General features: G+C 45.9%; 1 protein-coding gene across 2 annotated transcripts; it reads right to left on the reverse strand.

Moving 5' to 3' along the window:
- Positions 1 to 2,559: 2,559 nt before the first annotated feature.
- On the reverse strand, positions 2,560 to 18,841 carry RNF183 (ring finger protein 183). 2 transcript variants are annotated; one of them, XM_073806439.1, is made up of 2 exons: positions 18,715 to 18,841; positions 2,560 to 3,681 (listed from the first exon to the last, which is right to left on the reverse strand). In XM_073806439.1, the coding sequence occupies exons 1-2, from the start codon at positions 18,806 to 18,808 to the stop codon at positions 3,071 to 3,073; spliced, it is 705 nt and encodes a 234-aa protein (XP_073662540.1). In that variant the 5' UTR covers positions 18,809 to 18,841; the 3' UTR covers positions 2,560 to 3,070. The 2 variants fall into 2 exon arrangements, with proteins under 2 accessions (XP_073662540.1, XP_004311779.2); XM_004311731.4 differs by lacking the exon at positions 18,715 to 18,841 and adding an exon at positions 9,054 to 9,183.
- Between the last annotated feature and the right edge of the window lie 2,264 nt (positions 18,842 to 21,105).

Below are 21,105 nucleotides of genomic sequence, written 5' to 3' on the forward strand. Positions count from 1 at the left end.
CACATTCAGACATCTTGTTTAATCCTCACAGTCTTAACGAGTTAATTATTATTCCCTCTTTTACAAAAAAACTGAAGTTCAAAGAAGTTAAGTAACTTGTTCCAGGTTACCTAGTTAGTAAATGGTAGAGTCTGGTCCATCTGTGACCTTATAAGAGATTTCATAGGGCTTTAGTGAGTATGTTGGCAACATGGGCCAGACCGAAAAAAAAAAAAACAGTCCAGCCAGCGTGGCCTGTTCCCTGTACAAAGTCTGAACTTTTTAAGTGCTCCACCTTTTTTTTTTTTAAACTTTGCATTTATTTTTTTGCAGCATTTATTCCCAGACCGTAAATTTTTGTTTCTTCTGGGATATCTTTTTCTTCTGTGCAACCTCCTCTTCTGGTTTAGGAACAATCTGTTCCTTTTCAGTAAGGATCATCTCAGTGTGGCAGGGAGAGCTCATGTATGGGTTGAACCGACCATGAGCTCTGTAAATCCTGCGCGGCACCTTGGGGGCTTTGTTCACCTGGATGTGCTCAATGACCAGAGAATCTGCATCTAAGTTCAGCATTACTCTCTGCATTTTTGAGCATGTGCAGTAAAAATTCAGCACTCTTTGGGCCACTGACCCTGCATCCATCCCCACTGTTTGGCCTGGGCACACCTACCAACTCCACCATTGTAATGACGGAATGGCACACATTGCTTCTGTAAAGTGACATCCTTCAGATACTTGGTGGCTTTTCGGATGTGCATACCCTTAATGGCCTGGACGGTTTCACGAGTGTTCTTAAAGTGAACATGAAGATTTGAACTTCTTGGTCACCTCAGACCACTTACGGGGAAAGCCCACTCTACCATTTATACTGCCCTTTTGAGGAGTCACTGCATCTCTTACTCTGACTTCATGCCAAAGGGAGTTAATTTTACCACTTCTACCTTGTGAACTTGCAAGGAGCCTATAGTGTTATTCAACAGGAAACTATTTGCATCTTGGGACAGAGGATACTTTGCTGTGTAGAAATGTCTTCAGCATTGCAGCATGTCTTAGCATCCCTGACCTCTGAGGCACTCACAGCCAGAAGCATAACCCACCCCTGCATCGGGTACCAGAGATTCCTAAATGCTCTCTAGAAGGACGGCACTGCCCAACGTTAGAACTGTTGAATGTGAAGACAGAAGATGCCACGATGTTAAATATATCCTTCCCTATCCCAGAAGACTCAAAGCTGTGTCTTATTTGGTGAATCAGCCACTCCAAGAGTGTTCTATTTTGACTGAAAGGCCTCCACCACATGCTAGCTGGGTGACCTTGAACAAGGTAACTAAACTTGGGGAGCATCAATTTCGTCTGCGACGAAGCCTGCTTAACTCGGAAGCAGTAGTCCCTAGTACAGAGGCAAGTGTTCTTCCCTGAACTTCCCCCGGCTCCTCTCTGTTCGTCATTGGCTCTGAGAACATGGTGAGATCATTGCCTAATTTACCCAGCACAAGAGTTAAGGAGCAAGGATGTGTAAAGAAATGAAGTCAGTGAGGAGACATCCAGTCCCAGCCTTAGCATAATTATCTTCAATGGTGCAAATGGAGAGGTAGATGCTAGTCCCCTGGCAGGATATGTAGGCGGCTTTCCAATTTCACAATGGAGAACTTTTTCTTCACAGTGGAGCTTAAGACTGTTTGGTTTTACTAAACATGAAGTATGTATGTCTTAACTATTTTGGAATATCTTGTACATTAAGACCCCTAAGAGTTTATAGAAGCTGGTTTCATTAAACTTACAAAATGTTATTTAGAGCAAATAAAACCAATTTCTGGCCTCTGAAAGCGTATTCTACAAATCCCAAAAAACAAAATGTTATCTTTTTGTGTTGGTGTTTTAACCGCTTTGAGATTGTTTCAGAGCCCTGAGCCACCGGGCAGTATTAAAAGTGAAGAAGAAATCAGGGTTTTAGATACTGCAGAGGTGGCGACCCGTAGTCAAGCAGCATCCAAATTCTATCTAGTTTTCCTTGGTTCCTAGATTCCGTCATGCAAAATGAAAACCAGAATCCCCTGCCTGCATGGCCTGGGATGGGAACTAAGGCTTTTACTCTATCCGGGGTTTCTGCCTTACGTCTTTTTTTTTTCTTTTTTGGCCATGCGACACAGCATGTGGGATCTTAGTTCTCCGACCAGAGATCAAACCCGTGCCCCCTGCAGTGGAAGCACAGAGTCCTAACCACTGGGCCACCAGGGAATTCCCTGCCTTACCTCTCAAGGCCAGAATTACAATGGTTGGAGGAGGGGAATCAGAGCTCCCCCACTACCTACCAGGAGGAATAAAAATCTTTTCCTCCAAATCCCGGATTTCTTTTGATCACTGACTCTGGTTTCTTTCACCTTTAAACTTTTCTGCTCTTAACACTCCATAAACCACGCACTGACAAGAGGTCGTCTTGTACAAGAAGCAGCTGAGTGAACGTGCCCTCCTTGCTGGTAAGGACTCTGCCAGCCCTGGTTCATCCTACCCTTCTCTCCCCCTAGTTCTGACAGAGGACAAGCCAACTGGTTGTTGAATGAGTGAGTGAATGAATTAATGAATGCAGGCCATTTTTACTGGGACTGGTGGCAAAACATCCAAAGAGAAAACTGAAAGGGGAAGACAAACACATTTGCTCACAATTGAAGTTCACTTTCCAAATTTTTTAGCAACAAATAATAGAGCAACTCCAAAAAATGTGAACTGAGTTCAAAGCAGCTCCAGTAAGAATTGCAGCTTGCTGTCTGAGTGGGTCAGGTTCCTGGATGCCATCGCCCAGCCCTTTGGTACAACATGCTACGTAGCCCTGGCATCACAGATCTGCTTCTCGGCCCTTCCATGACTCGTGGTTCACACCCAGAGCTCTCTTCGTATCTTTTCCCATTAGCTTTCAGAGGTTCTCATTATAGTAGGACTGTCTCCGTTCCCAGAAGCAGATGCACAGCCTAGCCGATCCCTGGATTGTAAAAAAGAACAATACTACAAAGGAAGACGACCCCAAATGAGGCTCTGCAGTCCTCATACCCAGCAGCAACCAAGAAAGGCGTGGTTCTTTGTCTGGAACAGATGCTCACCCCACACCCCCAAAAAACTGCTTGGTCCAAAAGATGGAGAAGATGAGCAACAGAGTGACGCTGAGGATGACAGCCAGCAGGTAGGCAAAGATCCGGAACTGCGGGTTGCGGAAACACCCCCTCAGAGAGTTGTGGTTGGAGCTGGGGATGGGGCTGGGGATGGTGGTAGGGGCCACGTCCCGGGGGGGCCCAGTCTGGCTCCCAGGCCCGGGGCCGAGTTCCAGCGTGTAGGCCTGGGGCTGGCGCAGGAAGTAGCGGCTCTTGGGCTCATCTTTGAGACAGAGCTGGCGGCCTTCCAAGATGACGTGGTGGGGCTCCAGGCGGAGCAGGGTGAGCACGGCAGTGTCCGTGGGCAGGTCAGTGACAGGCTGTCCGGAGGCCAGCACAGTGGGCTGGCGACACAGCGGACACAGCAGCCGGCGCCGGGCCGGAGTCACCAGGCTGAGGTGGGCCAGGCATTCCACGCAGAAGGAGTGGCAGCAGTCCAGCACTTTGGGGGTGTGGAACGTGTTGTTGAAGGGGTTCCAGCACACAGGGCACTCTGGCTCCCGGCTCTGCTTCTCCGCCATCCTCAGACCAGACACTGGGAGGTCTGGCAGGAGATGTCCTGGCAGAAAGGGAAAAGGAGCAAAGGAACACCCATTAAGCTCCGTGCCTGTATTGGCCCTAGGCTGTGTCCTGTGGGTTGTTAAAAGGTATTATCGCCCACATTTCACTGATGAAAAAACTTAGGTTCAAAAGGTGAAGTGAAATGAACTTATCTACAAAACCGAAATAGAGTTACAAATGTAGAAAACAAACTTATGGTTACCAGGGGGTAAGGGGGGGACAGATAAATTGAGAGATTGAGATTGACATATACACATTACTATATATAAAATAGATAATTAATAAGGACCTACTATATAGCACAGGGAACTCAATACTCTGTAATGACCTATATGGGAAAAGAATCTAAAAAAAGGATGGATATATGTATATGTATAACTGATTCACTTTGCTGTACACCTGAAACTAACAGGTGTAAATCAACTATACCCCAATAAAAATTAAAAAAAAAAAAAAATGAAGCGATTGTTTCAGATCGCCCAGTCCCTAAGCCGTAGAATTAGGTGTGGTGCTCCTGCAGCATCCCCTCTACCGGGCCCAGGCCTCAGGCACCCCACGATCATCGAGCTCCCTCAAGGAGACGGCACCCTGGCTTTGGAAATGGATAAAAATGCTCCTTGTGCTGCACGTGATTGCCCTTGGCCTCTTGGGCTCCAGGGAGAGGGAGAGGAGCCACAGTCAGTGCTTCCTGCTACAGGGCAAATATTTCCTTCCCTGCTGCCTCGGATCCTGACTAGCCCAGAGATGGGCTTTGTGAATTCCCTGGTCTATCCCTCCTCTGGGGGCAAATGCCAGGCCCTCTCTCCCTCCTCCCCTTGGGCTGCAGGGCCAATCCTCAGTGCCACTGGCCCAGTCTTTGTGCAGGGCACTGCACTGGCCTGGCAAGGGGGCCTCTGGGAAGGCCTTTCCCCTTGACCTGGAAACATGGAGAGGCTCCCCTGCCCAGATCAGCCCTTCCAGAACCTCCTCCCGAAGTTTGGCCTCCCCTGGCTCCTCCCCCACACACACACTTTGTCCTAGAAACTCCCAGAGCACCCACCTGGCCTTCCTTGGCACTACGGCTGTCAGGCAGACTACCCTGAAGGGCCTGAGGCTCCAGCCTCTTCCCCTCCAGAATCTGCAAAGCTTTGGGAGACTGCCTTCTCACCACCAACCCCGGGGCACGTCTCCATAGCAGCGTCCACGCAGCACCTGGAGCTGCCAGGTAGCCCAGGCGGCAGTCTCCTGAGCACACCTGCCTGCAGCGAAGGCCAGAGAGCTGCCCAGGTGGCGGGTAGTGAGGTGAGGGACCCGTGTTCCCCTGGGGCGTGGCAAACAACCAACCCTGGAAGCCTAGTTATCTGTGAGATTGTGGGCGGTCTCTTCAAGACCTGGGATCCCTGGCCTGGAAAGGCAGGGGTGGCAATTTCCTTCTTCTACATTGTGGAGAGGGTAAGTGAGCCTTCTGGGCTTCCTCTCTCCCGGGCCCTCATTTCTTTTCTAAAATGGCTGAAACCTCCTTCTCAAACAAAGGGGCTGCCTGCCCTGCCCTTCAATTCAATGAAATTCACCTGCTGCACAGCCTAAAGTCTCTGAATACTCTCTGAATATCAGATTCAACAAGTCCTCTCCCATCCCCTTCCGATCACTTAATATGCCCAAGGAGCTACACCCAGAACATGCGAGCCCGGCTGCCTTCTTTGTCCTTCGATGACACAGATGGTCAGCCTGGCAGGCACTGACCGCTGAGATCTTGGAGTCCAAGACTCAGCCCTCCCACCACCCTTGGGACTTAAAAGCGGGAGTCAGGGAGGAGGACCGCTCCAGCCCCACATCCCTATTTCAACCAGAAACACTTGACTTATATTGGTCATCTGAACAAGTTGAAGACTTGAGCTTCTGAGGAAAAAGAAGTTTAAAAACCTCTTCTCCATCCTAACCACTCACTTTGCAGATGGGAGGCAAGAAGTGACTCTCACCCAAGGTCACCCACTAGTTAGTGGTGACACCTGGACTTCCAGGCCACCACCATGCTGCTGTCAGAAAGGTAGAGCCCTCAGCCATTCAGTCCACCTGCTGGATGTGTGTTATTAACTGGATAGTGAGTGTTTGCCTTTCACTAGGAGATTCCTCGTGGCCAGAAGTCTCTCATGGTAGGAATCCAGGAACTGTGCAGGGGGGCCTTGGGGGTAATGAGTCTCCCATGTGCCCCCGATATGACATCATCTACCCTGACTGAGTTGGCGCCTGCAGCAAAACCTGCTTACGTTCTCACCCATGGCTTCCTGGTTTCCTTCTAGACCCTAGACCTCTGTCACTGCTTCGGGACAGGGAAGAGGAAGTGAAGACATGCAGGAGGAGGGTGGAACAGCTCTGGCTGAAGCTCGGATACTTTGCCAAAGATCCTCACCAATGAATGCCTCCCTCTGTGGACAATTCGTCCTTTCTACGAGCAGTCATTGAGTTAATGAGAGCTCGCCACATGCCAGGTGCTGTGCTAGGCACTGGGTAAATAATGGGGAACAAAATAGACATGGTCTTTGACCTCATGACATTTAGAGTCTAGTGAGGGAAAGAGACATTTAATGAGTAATGGGCAATAAATACACAATTTTAATTAACACTATAAAGGACAAAAAGGAAAATGGGCTTAGGGGACTTGTTGCTTCAGGTGAGATCACCAGGGAAGCTTTCTCCAGAGAGATGATATGAAAGCCAAGACCAGAGGATGAGAAGAATCCAGCCCTGCAGGGTGGAAGAAGAGCATTCGAGCTCAAGGGAACAGCACGTGCCAAAGCCTTAAGGTGAGAAAAAGCTCTGTCGTTGAGGAAGTGAAAGGAGGTCGGGTGACTGGGGTGTAGTGGGTGGGTCTGGATGGGGAAGTGGCTTTTAGGAAGAAGCCAGAGAGGCTGCCCTGGAGGCTGGGGGATACATCTGGGTTTTATTCTAGGGCTGAGCGTGTGTGTATGTATGTGCTTGCCGGCAGGGTTCGGGGGTGGGGGGGTTACCCGATCCTATTTCCATTTTTTTTTTTTTGTGGTACACGGGCCTCTCACTGTTGTGGCCTCTCCCATTGCGGAGCACAGGCTCCGGACGCGCAGGCTCAGCGGCCATGGCTCACGGGCCCAGCCGCTCCGTGGCACGTGGGATCTTCCCGGACCGGGGCACGAACCCGTGTCCCCTGCATCGGCAGGCGGACTCTCAACCACTGCGCCACCAGGGAAGCCCCTATTTCCATTTTTAAAGCAACATTCCAGCTGCAGAGCAGAAGACAGAGTGAAAGGGATGAGTGGAAATGGAAGACCAGTTATGGGCTCTAGCCATGGTCCAGGTTGGGATGGTGGGGCTTGATGCATGTGAGGTGTTGGTGGAGAAGATCAAAGGGATGGGTGAAAGGTATCTTTGCAGATGCAATCAAATATACTTTCCAAGAAGCAGTGGACAGCATAGATTCTAGAACCAGGTTGTCAAGGCTATTGACCCCCAACACACTGCTTGTTAGGGCTGTGATTCCAAGTGAACTGTTTAACCTCTCTGTTCTTCAGTTTCTTCTGAAGAGGAAGTTAAAAGTGGTGCCTCAGAGGGTAAAGCTCTTAGACAGAGCCTGGCACCCAGTAAAGACTATATATGAGGTGGTTGCATTATCCCTGCAAATGGATTTGAGAGAGAGGAAGGCTCAAGGCTGACTTTGAGGCCATGAAATTTTCTGCATTGAGCTTTGAGGAGCCCCTGAATTCCAGAGTGTGTCAGAAGCAGACCTTTAGTATTTATCAAAGGCCTTAAAATATACATAACCTTGATTCAGCAGTTCCCCCACTGGTAATTTATCCTGTGGAAATAATCCAGGACCTGTGCCAAGATTTGAGTAGAAAGCACGGCTCTAATGGTTAAAAATTGAAAACTGCCTAATTATCCAATAGTAGGACACTTATTAAATAAATTCTGCTCCATCCATACAAAGAGATATTCTGCAGCCTTTAAATGATGTGATAAAACATCTATTGATATGGAAATACGTTCATGACACGTCATTAAGTGAAAAGAACCAGTAATAAAACCATATTACAGGGCTTCCCTGGTGGCACAGTAGCTGAGAGTCCGCCTGCCGATGCAGGGGACACAGGTTCGTGCCCCAGTCCGGGAAGATCCCACATGTCGTGGAGCGGCTGGGCCTGTGAGCCATGGCCGCTGGGCCTGCGCGTCTGGAACCTGTGCTCCACAACGGGAGAGGCCACAACAGTGAGAGGCCCGTGTACCGCAAAAAAAAAACAAAAAAACCCCCAACATATTACAGTATGATCTAATTTTTCAATATATGTGTGCAATGGAAAAAAATGTGTGGAAAAACAAACACTGAAATGTCAACAGTGGTTGTCTCTGGGGGTAAGATTATAGGTTTGTTAGTTTGTTTGTTTTTCATTCTCTTGCCTGAAAATTTGAACTTTATTCTGACTTTATTGCACTAAGCTTACTACCCTTAAAGATCTTCCCCTCCCCACAAAGCAGGCTTCTGTTTTCTGAAGTTCCATGGCCAAAGCTGTAAAGGGATGCTCAAGAGGAGAGATGATCACTGTTGAATCAGCACCTGGGCCCTTATCTGCCATGGTCACCTCAGGCCTTGTCTGTGGCTTCAGAGTCTGTCGCCAGGAGGGACTCTGGCCACTTAACCACCAACGACTCACTCTCAAGCCAGGACATCCCAATACCACCCCAAAGACATCGCCTCAGTCTGTGAGCAGGTCAGTCAGCCAAATATCCATTGTCTGTAGCATCACCCCAATACTTTCAACCTCCAGAGGAGAGAGGTGAAGAACTAGCATTTTTATAGGACTTCCCAGTTTACAAAGGGCCTCAGTCCTGGCCGGGGTCTAAGTGTGGTAACTCACATCTTGATGGTATAATTTGCCTTTTGCAATTTTATTTTCCATTTGCATAGACCATTTGATTCTGTAAAACCACCCTCTGAAGGAAGCAGGATCAGGAGTCGACAGTGTGCAGCTCTGGAACCAGACTTTTTTGCTGTGAGGTCTTAGACAAATGGCTTAACCTCTCTGAGCTTTGTTTTCCTCTGTAATATAGGCTAATGATCTCACCTTATGAGCTTGCTGTGAGGAGGGGATAATGACTGTTATGTGCCCAGCAAAGCACAGCAGATGCTCAATACACAGGTAGCATGCTATTTTTACACTCATTTTATAGATGGGAACATCAAGGCTCAGAATGGTGAAGTGACTTGCCCAAGGCTTCACAGCTAAAGAATGGCTGAGCTTGAAAGATGATCCCAGGAGCCCTGCCTCCGAGGACAGCGTTCACCCGGTCGGTGGACGATGCTGCCTCTCAGGATGCAGGGCCCTGTGAGCCGTCCCTCCACGACCCTCCCTGGTTCCTTACCTGCTCCCTTGGTGCCTCCTCCACCTCCTCCAGCTCCTTTGCCTAGCACGGCCCTGCAGCATGTGCTCTGGGCTCTGACTTCTCCCGGCCTGGTTTCCAGGCAGCTGTGGGCGTGCCTCATTTGCATGGTCTTCAGGAAGCTCTTGGGCAGCGCTCCATCTCAGGATTTTCTCTCCTTCCCTCTGCTGCCTTTGGACTGTCTGAGCCTACCAGGGACAGCCTGGAAGCTTTGGTTTCATCTTCCTCCTGTGAGTCACTCTTGCTTTCTCTCTAAGGGGGTCGAAGTCCACTCATCTTTGCAGGCCTCTGTTCTGCACCCGGTTGGTCTCCTGCATCACCTCTGACTGCACCGCCTTGGCTCACACACAGCCTTATGGGCAGTTGACAGGCAGGCAGGTTGTCTCTGATGCCACTTCTGCCCCTCGGCGCAGATCGACCCTTTCCTACTCTGCACCCTGCAACTAAAATACAAAGGGCACTTGCAAAATATTGAGAAAATTATTTAATCCAAAAGAAAAACCATTAGGGGAGAGTCACTGAAGCATAAGCCTGAAGAGCCTGGGTTCTCGATCAAGTCAGATTTCTGGGTCAGAGTCAAGTCCTCGCTCAGAATCCAGACTCTACTTACTAGTGATGGAGACTTGAGCAAATTAATTTCTCTAAATATTATTTTTCTCAGCTGAAAATGGGCATAATAATTTTACCTATTTGATCCACAGGTTAAATGAGATAATGCATGCAGAGATCATAACACAGTGCCTGGTACACAGTAACATGCAGTAAATGTTAACTATTATCAAGAGATGATCAGGCAAATCACAGAAAAAGAAATACAAGTGGAATATATATGTAATTGTTCAACCTCATTTATAATTAGAGAAATTCAGATTTTAAATAAGATACTGCTATTTTTCCTATCAGACTGACAAACATTAACATAATATTAGCTAAAGCCCGCTGCTATCATTAAAAGTAATAATAGCAGTTTATGTGCTTTATTAAATGCTTCTGATCTGGGGCAATGAATCCTCCCAACACTCCCACAAGGCGCAATATGGATCACATAAAATAAATGACTTGTCCTTACTCTTCCACAGATAAGGAATCAGAAGCTCAAAGCAAGTAAGGGGTTTACCCAAGAGCTCATGAGAAGCAAGTTAAAGAGCTGGGACTGCAAGTATGACTCTGAAATCTGTGCCGTTGCCTCACTGTCTCCCAAAAGTGTGTTCATACGATCCATCTTTTGTTCCCTCTCCTATTCTCTGTACATATGGTCCTCTTCTTTTATTCCTTTACTGACCATTTAAATTGGGGTTTGGAGAATAAACAGAAATAAATGTATTTTAGGATGTAATCAAATGCCCTAGTCCCCTTATTTTGTGTTTTAAAATTTTTATTTTAGAAGAGGTAATACATTTGCATGTTCAGCACAAGAGGTTTCATTTTGCAATGAAAATGTTGTTCTCCCAGCTACCTAATTTCCCTAAAAATTAAGGAATTATACCATCAGTTTCTTATGTATCTTTCCAAAGATGCTTTATGAATACACAAGCAAAACTCCTATGTCAAAATATCTATGTATTCCTATTCCTCCTTTTTACACAAATGTGCATTTGGTATACATGGTTCTACACCTTGCTTTTTTCACTTAACGATGTATCTGAGATATCATTCTGTATTAGTGCATAAAGAGCTTTTTCAGTTTTTTAATGGTTGTATCATATTTCATTGAATGGCTGTACCACAGATTACTTAACCATTCGCTTATTGATCTAATCCCTTCATTTGTTGTTGTTTGGTTTTTTTTTTTTGGCCGCACCTCAAGGCATGCAGGATCTTAGTTCCCTGAACTGGGATTGAACCCGGGCCCCCTGCAGTGGAAGCGCTGAGTCCTAACCAGTGGACAGCCAGGAAGTTCCCCTAATCCCTTCATTTTAAATATATAAATATTGGCTGGAAAAATAAATACCAAAATGATTGCAGGATTTAGATTAGCCTTGAATTGTCTGAAAAATAGCTGTGTTCTTTGGGAAGTTGTAGATCCCTAACAAAGACCTCTAAGCATTTTTCCTCTTTCTGAGCAGGAGACAGAGGGATGCCTCAAGGCATGACCTGGTGGCCTGGAATTCCCTCTCAGACCTAGAACGCCCTGCTTTCCAGTATCACTTCTGGTTAACTAAGGTTAGTGAGAATTCAAGACACTGATTCAGCCCAAAGGATCTGGTTCGTATTTGAGAGTTTGGAAGCCATGCTTTCTGGTTTGGCAACTCATGCGAACCATGAAGAAGTTTATACACTTTTACATAATAATATAATTCCCTGTAAGTATCCAAAAGGTATGTGTGATATTGTGATTTATAATAAGAAATATATGTGTATTTGGCCTTCATTCTATTCCTGGCCTGGGATTGAACACACGCTCCCTGTGGTGGACGCGTGAAGTCTTAACCACTGGACCGCTAGGGAAGTCCCTTATTTAAAATGCTATTGCAGAAGAATTTTTATTGATCTGTGAAAATGGTCACAATATACTATAAATGGAGGGGGGCAAAGCAGTTACAAAATGTTATATGTATGATCCAGATTTTGTAAAACAAAATTTATATATAAAGCCTGAAAGCCCATGAGACAAAATGTGCCAATGGTTATCTCTGCATGCTAAGTGTACTGGTATTGACATTTTCTTCTTAACTATATTTTCTAAACTTTTATTAATAAATATGTATTACTTTTGCAATCAGAAAATTCACTTGGAAAACAAGGAAGTCTGAGTTTTCTGCAACCCGGGAATCCAGAACTTAAAAAGAAGCAAGGAGGGTGTGTAAGAAATCAGTCAGGGCATTGCAAGCATTGACATAAAAATAAAATAACCCATGGCCCTTTCCTGGGTCACTGCTTGTCTAGTGAGCAAACGCATTATCATTAATATCTCTGGGTGGTCAGGGCTAGGGAGTACTTTGCAAACAGTGGAAAATTTTCCGGGGAGATACCCAGGAGAGATAGTGAGCCATCTCAGGAATTTGAGAGTTGAACTAATTTAGTTCATGCTTCGGAGGTGAGGTCAGTCAGCTGGAAAAGCACCTCGTCTAAGCAGTACCTTGGAACCGGGTGAGTGAAGAGTCATGAGACTTGGGGAGGCCCAGCCAAGGTCAGGGATGGAGGCGGAGGGTGGCATGAACCATGCAGGGAGGAAGAGGCAGCAGAGGCAGTAAATGGGCAGCGGAGGATGGAGAAAAGGCGGTGACGAGGCAGGTTTTGGTCAGGTGATCAGTGTTGAGCGAGCTCCCACCCCCGCCAAGGGCAGGGGGCAGCTCTCCCTGTGGGGCACCACACTGTTATCACTTGGAGCCATGCCTTAGGCTTATCCGGAGGCCAGAACAGTCCCAGCAGCAGAGGCATCACCTGGAGATTGATAGGAATGCAGAAGCTCAGGCCTATTCCAGACCTACTGAATCAGAATTTGCATTTTCACTAGATCCCCAGGGGGATTCAGAGACACACTGAAGTATGAGGACTAATTTAGGAAAAGTATCCCCAGTATATGCTCCTTGACTCATCCCGGGTACATTTGTCTTCAGGTTCTTAAAGACTTCTCAAGGATCTGACACCAGGAAGAAGATGTCCCAGACAGGGCTGGGTGAATCTCAGCCTGGGAATGGACACCGTCCCTCCCTCCCCATTTCCTGTGTGCAGCATCTGAGTTTGTTTTACACGTCACAATCCTCATGCAAAACCCTTGGGGCCAGATGTGTTTCAGAATTTTTCATATTTTAGGAAGATAATATGATGCATTTACCATATACTAGTGAGACCTGAGGCAGCACCTGGTAATCAAATGCATTAATATTCTGCAATTTATTTTATTTTATTAATATTCTGCAATTTATTATAAAGATTGATACCCAAAAGAATAAGCAACATCAGGTCAATTTTGGCACCAAATTTAATGAAAAAAACCTTTGTCTCCAGGGCTTCCCTGGTGGCGCAGTGGTTGAGAGTCCGCCTGCCGATGCAGGGGACACGGGTTCGTGCCCCGGTCCGGGAAGATCCCACATGCCGCGGAGCGGCTGGGCCCGTGAGCCATGGCCGCTGAGCCTGCGCGTCCGGAGCCTGTGCTCCGCAACGGGAGAGGCCACAACAGTGAGAGGCCCGCATACCGCAAAAAAAAAAAAAAAAAACCTTTGTCTCCAGAACGGGGGGATTTTAAGCATTGTGGATAAGGATTATGAACTGTTTTATTATTTTATTTTATTTTATTTTAAAAATGTGTCAATTGAATAAATTTAGAAACACTGATATAACACTATTTCCCAGCCCTCGTTTACCTCAGACTTAGCAGGAACTACAGGATCTAGATATTCTTTCAAATATAAAGTAGTTCACATAATTCCTTTCATCAAGCAGGTCACATCTGGCATTGTTATTCCCAGATCAATTCAAGGGATTCTGTAAGGAGTGATTGGATTTTGATGAAATTAAGAATTTATCCCAGCTAACATCAATGCGAAACATCAGAGCTAAGGCTGGACCCCAGGGCCTCCAGCTCCTAGCCCTGCGCTTTCCTCCTCTCCCTTCATCTGCCTTCCCCTCCCCTCTCTGTCCCCAGGCAGAGGGTTCCCGGCTGAGGACACAGGACAGCAGGCCTCCTGCCTATGCCACCTGGTGTGTTTAGAAACACAGAACTGCAATTGGACGGTTCTTCCTCCAGCTGGGCTGTGAATGAAGCATCTTGTCTTCCAGTCCCCCAGACTTGCCGCCACATCAGGGTGGCAGTAACTGCCCCCTGAAGGTCCTTGGAGTGAGTTGGGCCAGGCACAGCCAGGTAAGTCCTGACACTTACTCTGAAGCCTTTCTCCACATGACCCCTGCCGGGAAGACAGTGGCAAAAAGTTGCAAGAGGCCGTTTGTACAAGGAAGGGCCAGGGCAGCTTCCAGGAAGGTCTCAAAGGCCTTCTCCAAATGCCCGGAGAGAATGCTCCTGGACCAAAGTCCATCTCTGCTCTTGGAATGCTCAGCTTGCAGTACCGACAGAGGGATCCTTTCCCGGGGCTTTTAGTCGAAATCAAAAAGCCGGGCCCCTCCCCCCTCGCTGGGCTCCCGGGGCCTCATGGTTCGCACTCTTCTCTATGGCACTTTCTCATTTGTGCTCGTCTCTACATCTGTCTAGTTTCCCTTCTCTCATGGGAGTTTATTCTTTAACTTTTATTGTAGTACATGTCCAATATGGAAAAATTAGGCAACTCAGATGAATATAACACTGACACTTAGGAACAATGCTAGGCACTATTCGAGGGGCTCTACCTGAATCGTATGACATCCCTGATGACAACTCTGTGAGTAGGTGCTGCCATCATACCGTCTCCATTGCACAGATGACGGCACTGAGACGCAGATTAAGTCTCTTGCCCAAGGTCGTGAGGCTAAGGAGCGGCAGACTGGGATTTGAACCAGGCATGGTGGTGCTGGAGTCCACGCCCTAAAACCAGGCCACACTGTCACCTATAAGGAGGAAATAAACTCGCCCAAAATCCTACATGCAGAGATGACCACCGAAAAAATAAAGCTCAGGATCCCAACAATGTGAATAAAGCCCTCTCCACAATAAATAAGACTGTAAAAATAACATCTTCTGGATGACAGGCAACTCAAAGTGGTTTTTTGTAATTATATTATTGTATTCTAATTATCACATGGTTCAAACAAATGGGTCATAGAATCTTCAGTATGAAATTTGAATTATGGTTTCACAATAAGAACTTTTCTATGGATGGTAATTAGAAACAAAGAAAATTTCTTTCTGGACAAAGGTATGTTTATCATAGCCTTTCAGTGTATAGCCTTTCAGTCTCTTTATAAGTATTTTAAATGCAAAATTTTTTCATACATTATTATAAAATATGTCATACTGTTTTGTAGCCTTTCCGCTTATCTTTCCACATCATAAAATAGTCTTCTACAACCTTTTCTTCAAAATGAAAATAGTCTTGTTTTTGATCATAAAAGTGACAAAGGAAATAACAAATTTATGTATTTGCTTGTAGAATATGCATGAAATGTCTCTGAAAGAGTACAGTAGATGCTGGTAACACTGGTTACCTCTGGAGGGAGCCAGATGGAAGGCAGACGTGGATGAGAGGGAGGCTTTAATGTATAAACTCTTGCACTCTTGATTGTGACTATGTGAATGAGTTATCTATTTCAAAAATAATTAAGTTTTTAAAATGAAACTGATTCATCCTCATTACAAAAAAAAAAGGCATAAAGTAGAAGATAAATTCATCTTTAAACTCAATACCCAGAGCTAACACTGTTAACATTTTTGCTCTATTTCTTCCAGAACTTCAGCTATGAATGTGCAGATTTATTTTTACCAAACATAGACATATGTGCAGATATATTTTTACCAAAATGGGATGAGGCTGTATGGGGCTGTTTTGTCACCTGTGTTTTTCACTTAGGGTGAATCATGGACAACATTTCATGCAGCCCCATTTTAAATGTGTACAAGTTTATTAGTCATGTGAAGGGGGCTGGTTTCCAAAAGACTATTTCTGGATGGACTGCGAGTTCAGCACCTGAACATGCAGTGCTAGTTGACACCAGTGTTATTTTATTGGAAGACTCAGATGAAATTATGATTGTGAAAGTAGTTTGTATAGAGCATATAAGGTTTTACTGTTAAAATTCTGGCCTCTTAACTGGAGGTGTCAGGAAGAAAGGTATAATCAAGACCAGCTGGTCCAGCTTCTTTCTAATGTTGGCCCGTGGAGCTGACACTTCCCTCGTACAGTCTTCACACTCATCTTTAAAACTGAGGCTTGCAAAGTTTAAGAGCACAAAGTGTTAGCAAGGGTACGGAACAACGGAAACTCTGCCGAAGGTCCTCCACAGCTGGTGGGAGTGTGACCTGTGACAAACTTTTTGGAAAAGAGGTGGTATCTACTAAAGCTGGCATGCACTCTACCCTGTGGCCCAGAATGGCCTCCCCTGGTTACACAGTGAATACAATGCCTGCATATTTCACCCGATGACATGCTAATGGAATGTTCATAGCAACACCAACTATAAGAGCCCCAAACTAGAAACACCCATATGCCCATCAGTAGTTAAGTGGATAAATTATAATATTGTCACACAATAGAATACTATCAAACAATGTCAAGCTATCTCACAAACATGTTGAGCCCAAGAAGCCTGACGAAAATTAAGCGCACACATTGTTTCACCTAACTCTACTGCTGGATAACAAACTGTCCCAAAACTTAGTCTTAAAACAATTTATTGTTTTTCATGATTCTGTGGGCTAGCTGCGCAGTTTCTCTTCCGATTTCATCTATGGCTGCATTCAGCTGCAGGTTTGGCAGGGCTGGAAGGTCCAAGGTGACCTTGTTCACATGTGTGGTGGTACTGGGTTCTTCTCCACAGGGCCTAGGTCACTCCCTGACATGGCAGCCTCGGAGTAGCTTTCCAAGAGGGTGAAAGTGAAGCGGCAAGCTCTCTCTAAGGCTGAGCCTCAGACTTGCATAGCATTCGTTCTTCTGCATTCTGTTGGTCAAACCAAGTCAAAGGCTGTCACAGATTCAAGGGCTGGGAAAATAGATCCCAGCTATTAATGAGAAGTTACTTTGCGAAGGGTCACACATACAGGGATGGGAGAAGCTTGTGGCCATATCTTCCGTCTACTACAATATGATTCTACTTATATAAAGTAGAAAAGCAGACAAAACCGATTTATGCTGTTATAAATCCCTTGGCTGATAGTTCTGAAGGGGAGTATGAGGGAGGCCATCTGCGTTCCTGGATGTATTATGCTGCTTCATCTAGGTTACTAGAGTGTGTTCAGTTTAAGAAAATTCTGCCAGCTATAAACTTAAGACATATGAAACTCTGTGATGCCTAAACTTGAATTAAAAGTTTATATGTGTGTGTGTGTGTGTGTGTGTGTGTGTGTGGCTTAAAAAGAATGAAGTTCTCTTTCAAGTCACAGTACAGCTGGTCAGGCTGTTGGAACAGCTCAGCTCCTGGAGGTTATTTGGGGCCCCAGGTTCCTTCTTTCTTCTTGTTGCATCATCTTGTCCTAATCTGAATAGCTGAAGCCGTTGCTGGCAGTCTGCATCCCACCTAGTGGGAAGGGACTCAGAGGGGAAATCCTGGACAAACATACTCCTTTTGATCTAATAGGGTGGAAGTTACATCACTTCCACTCACACTCCACTGAAACCAACTTATTCTTATGGCTGTGCCTAGCTGGGAATGCTGTCTTAGCTGGACTGCCCGTGCTAAGAAGTGCCCATTGCAGGAACAACTAACAGTCTGCTGTGTCTTAATGATGAAGCTGTTCTTTGATAATTATGCTTTAAAAAGGCCATTCAGAAAAAGCTAAGTTCCTTTATCTCAGTGTTAAAAGATTAAAAAAAACAAGTGGGGGCTTCCCTGGTGGTTCAGTGGTTAAGAATCCGCCTTCCAATGCAGGGGACGTGGGTTCAATCCCTGCTTGGGAGCTAAGATCCCACATGCCGCGGGGCAACTAAGCCCCCTGCGCCTCAACTACTGAGCCTGCGTGCTCTAGAGCCCGTGAGCCACAACTAGAGAGCCCTAGCACCGCGACTAGAGAGATGCCTGTGCCGCAACAAAGAGCCCGCACCCTGCAACGGAAGATCCCGTGTGCTGCAACTAAGACACGGTGCAGCCAAATAAATAAATAAATATTAAAAAAAACAAGTGACCTGAGTTCTATACTTGCCATTCCTGTGTCAAAATGAAGGCTGTTACAGACTGAAAACAACACGTCTCTCAATACCAGTGCTGAAAACACACATGTGAAGGTACATTTCTGCTGCTACAGCTAAAAGATCGGACATTGTTTCTGTTTCAATGACTGTAAACTCAGAACTCCTGGGGAACCTTCTTTAATAATCACTGTTCAGGAAGATAGTGATAATGGGGACTTGTCTGATACTTGGGGATACCGATGATATTCACTGCATCACAGTACTTGCTGGTAGCTATTTTAAAGAAAATAATCACTCTTTTCCAGGTTATTTTTAACCTTTAGTAAAAATAAATGTCCTCTTATAAGCCACCAAAAAATAAATTAAAAGGTCATTAATAATCACCATGCATTTTTCCTTAAATATATAAATATTTTCAACTTATATAAGTAAATATATAATTTTTTTTAAAAATTTAATTGGCCAAAAAAAAAAAAAAAAAAAATTTAATTGGCCAGATTCCAAGGGTTTATATACTTTCCTAGAAAAAACTTGGACTTCCCTGGTGGTCCAGTGATAAAGACTCCACGCTTCCACTGCAGGGAACGTGGGTTTGATCCCTGGTAGGGGGACTAAGATCCTGCACGCCACGCACCGTGGCCAAAAAAGGAAAAAAAAAAAAGAAAAAGTCAAGTGTCTTTGGAAAATTCCTTTATATGGTTTTAGAGGAATAGCCTCTAAAATGAAGTGTTCAATGCACAAATGAATGCATTTTAGCAGCCTGTATCTTAGGTGCTGAGAGTACCTGATTAGAGCATATAAGACTGAAAAATCCTATAATACATTTGGATTTATTAATCTATTTTCTACTTAAAATGCACAGATAAGGAATTTTTATAGCAAGCATGTATAGAGTGTAGGGAAACATTTATTTATTTATTTTTATTTACCTTTGGCTGCGTTGGGTCTTTGTTGCTGCACGCAGGCTTTCTCCAGTTGTGGCGAGCGGGGGCTACTCTTCATTGTACTGCACGGGCTTCTCATTGTGGTGGCTTCTCTTGTTGCGGAGCTCGGGCTCTAGGCGCGTGGGCTTCAGTAGTTGTGGCGCATGGGCTTAGTTGCTCCACGGCATGTGGGATCTTCCCGGACCAGGGCTCGAACCCGTGTCCCCTGCGTTGGCAGGCAGATTCTTAACCACTGCGCCACCAGGGAAGCCTGGGAAACAATTTTATTGGTAATAGAACTGGGCTACTTCATCAGAGCCCTTCTATTTTCTCACATATGTTCCCGCTGTTCCCCTTTCCTGGGACCCCTCCCAACGACTCCCTTGGATTTTCTGTCTTCCTTCTAGAAGAAAGGCTAACCTGTAGCACTAATAGTTCAGGATTTGCTAGGACTTTCCCCGAGACACCTGTCTACTGCTCCCAGGCACCTGGCCAGGAGGTTCTCCTTGGAGCCAAAAAGTTAATAACTGGTCCAGAAAATACACAATGTCATGGCCTACAAATTTCTAAAATGAACTTTGTGACATCATGCAGAGGCAAAGGGGTGAGGAGGAAAGTCAGGCAGACCCAGGCCCAGATCTCAGTTCTCCCCTTCTTCCCCACGCGTGTAACCTCGGGCAGAGGACTGGATGTCCCTGGGCCTCAGCTTCCTCATCTGTGACATGAGAATAACACAACTGCAGTGAGGATACATGTATTCAGCCACCTGTAGGTGCTCAACGATGCAGCTTCCTCTCCCACCACCCACTTTGTCCTTTCAGAGCTCAAAGATCCATAACTTAGGGAATCACAGGGAAGCTGAACAGTGGCTAAAGGTTTAGAAAATACCATCTAAGGAGAACGGGTGAAGGAGTGGTAAATGTGTCGTGTGAGCGTTTAGTCTGGACAGAGCGGGTGCTAAGGAGCTGTGGCTGCCATTTGTAAGCACCCACTAGCTTGCCTGACATTTAACACAGTTGAATCCTTGGAACAGCCCCGTAAAAAACGTCTGATTATGAAGCTCCATATTATAAGTGAGGAAACAGGTTTTATAACTTTCCCAAGATCATCCAGCTGCATGGGGAAATGGAGAGTCCAATTCAGGTCTGACGCTTTGCACGAGCTTAAGATTCTCCTGCCTCGTGACTGGAGGCAGCGTGGGGGAGGTGGCCCCAAAGAGGAGCAGGAGGGGACAAGGAAGATGGCTGTCAGCCACTGGTATCAGGGACAGGCAGGGGCCAGAGAGGACGAATGCTAAATCTTTCTTTGGGACTCATCAGAAAGGGACTCTCCAGGCCTCAGCTGCCTTAGGTATGGACCTGCCTGACGGCAGGAGTGACTTTCCTGGAGGAAAGCAGGCTTGTGAGCACCAGGCTGGGGACTGAGCTCCTGGGGGCCACACAGACAGAGCCGAGCATCCTGCCCCTCCTCACCGAGGGGGGCTCAGTGGCTGGCACAGTTGAATCCATCTTTCTGCTTTTTTCTATATGTTCCATTGTTGTTGCAGAGATTCCCTTTGCCTTATTCTGGCCATTCCCCAGAAAGAGTTATATAAAACTAAGTAAAAATGTTAAAATATACAAATGCAATTTTTTTAGGCTTCATCTCTGCATTTTCTTATCCACGGAACGGGTTTGATAACTCGTCTAACCGTGGGCGAGGCGCTGCAGTGGCCGGCCTCTTCACGCCAGCGCAGGTCTCATGTTTGTGCAGCCCTAGCACCGGTCTAGGGATTTGCCACCTCCCCTCTGCGACTACGCCGAGTAGAAGCCAAGGCTTTTGCTTTCTTGCCCTAACATTGATTCTTCACATTGCTGAGGGGCTGCGATTAGAGCTTAATCTCATGTCTACAATCCATTTCCTCCATGGAGCTGCACTATTCTTTCCCATCTAGATAATTGCGAGGCAACCAAAACAGTTTCTCTCTTTGCTGCATTTTCTTCTTTCGTGGAGACATGGGAAAGGTCAGTTCAATAGACTCAGACCTGTGTTCTGACTCTCACAGACAGAGGCCTATCACTCTTATACCTACAGGTCATCATTCCAAGCCATAAACATTTTTTTAGAGAGAGATACACATTCCATAGACAGAATGCGGTCGTCTCAAAAGGCGAGACAGCCTTGGGAGAAACACACTCCACGGACAGAGTGTGGGGCATCTCAGAAAGCAAGAGGCCCATAAACTTTTTTTTGAAGAGCAGTCCCCAAAGCTCACTAAAAATCGCATTTGGATTTAACTTAGTTTGAGACCCTTATGGTTGAGTCCATATTTCTAATCTCTGCACCTGAGTTTGAACCACTAGACTTAAATTGGCTTCTAACACTGATATACCTTCCAAGGGAGCCTAAGCAAAGAAC

Source organism: Tursiops truncatus, chromosome 6 (assembly GCF_011762595.2).
Source record: "Tursiops truncatus isolate mTurTru1 chromosome 6, mTurTru1.mat.Y, whole genome shotgun sequence".
Classification (NCBI taxonomy): Eukaryota; Metazoa; Chordata; class Mammalia; order Artiodactyla; family Delphinidae; genus Tursiops; species Tursiops truncatus.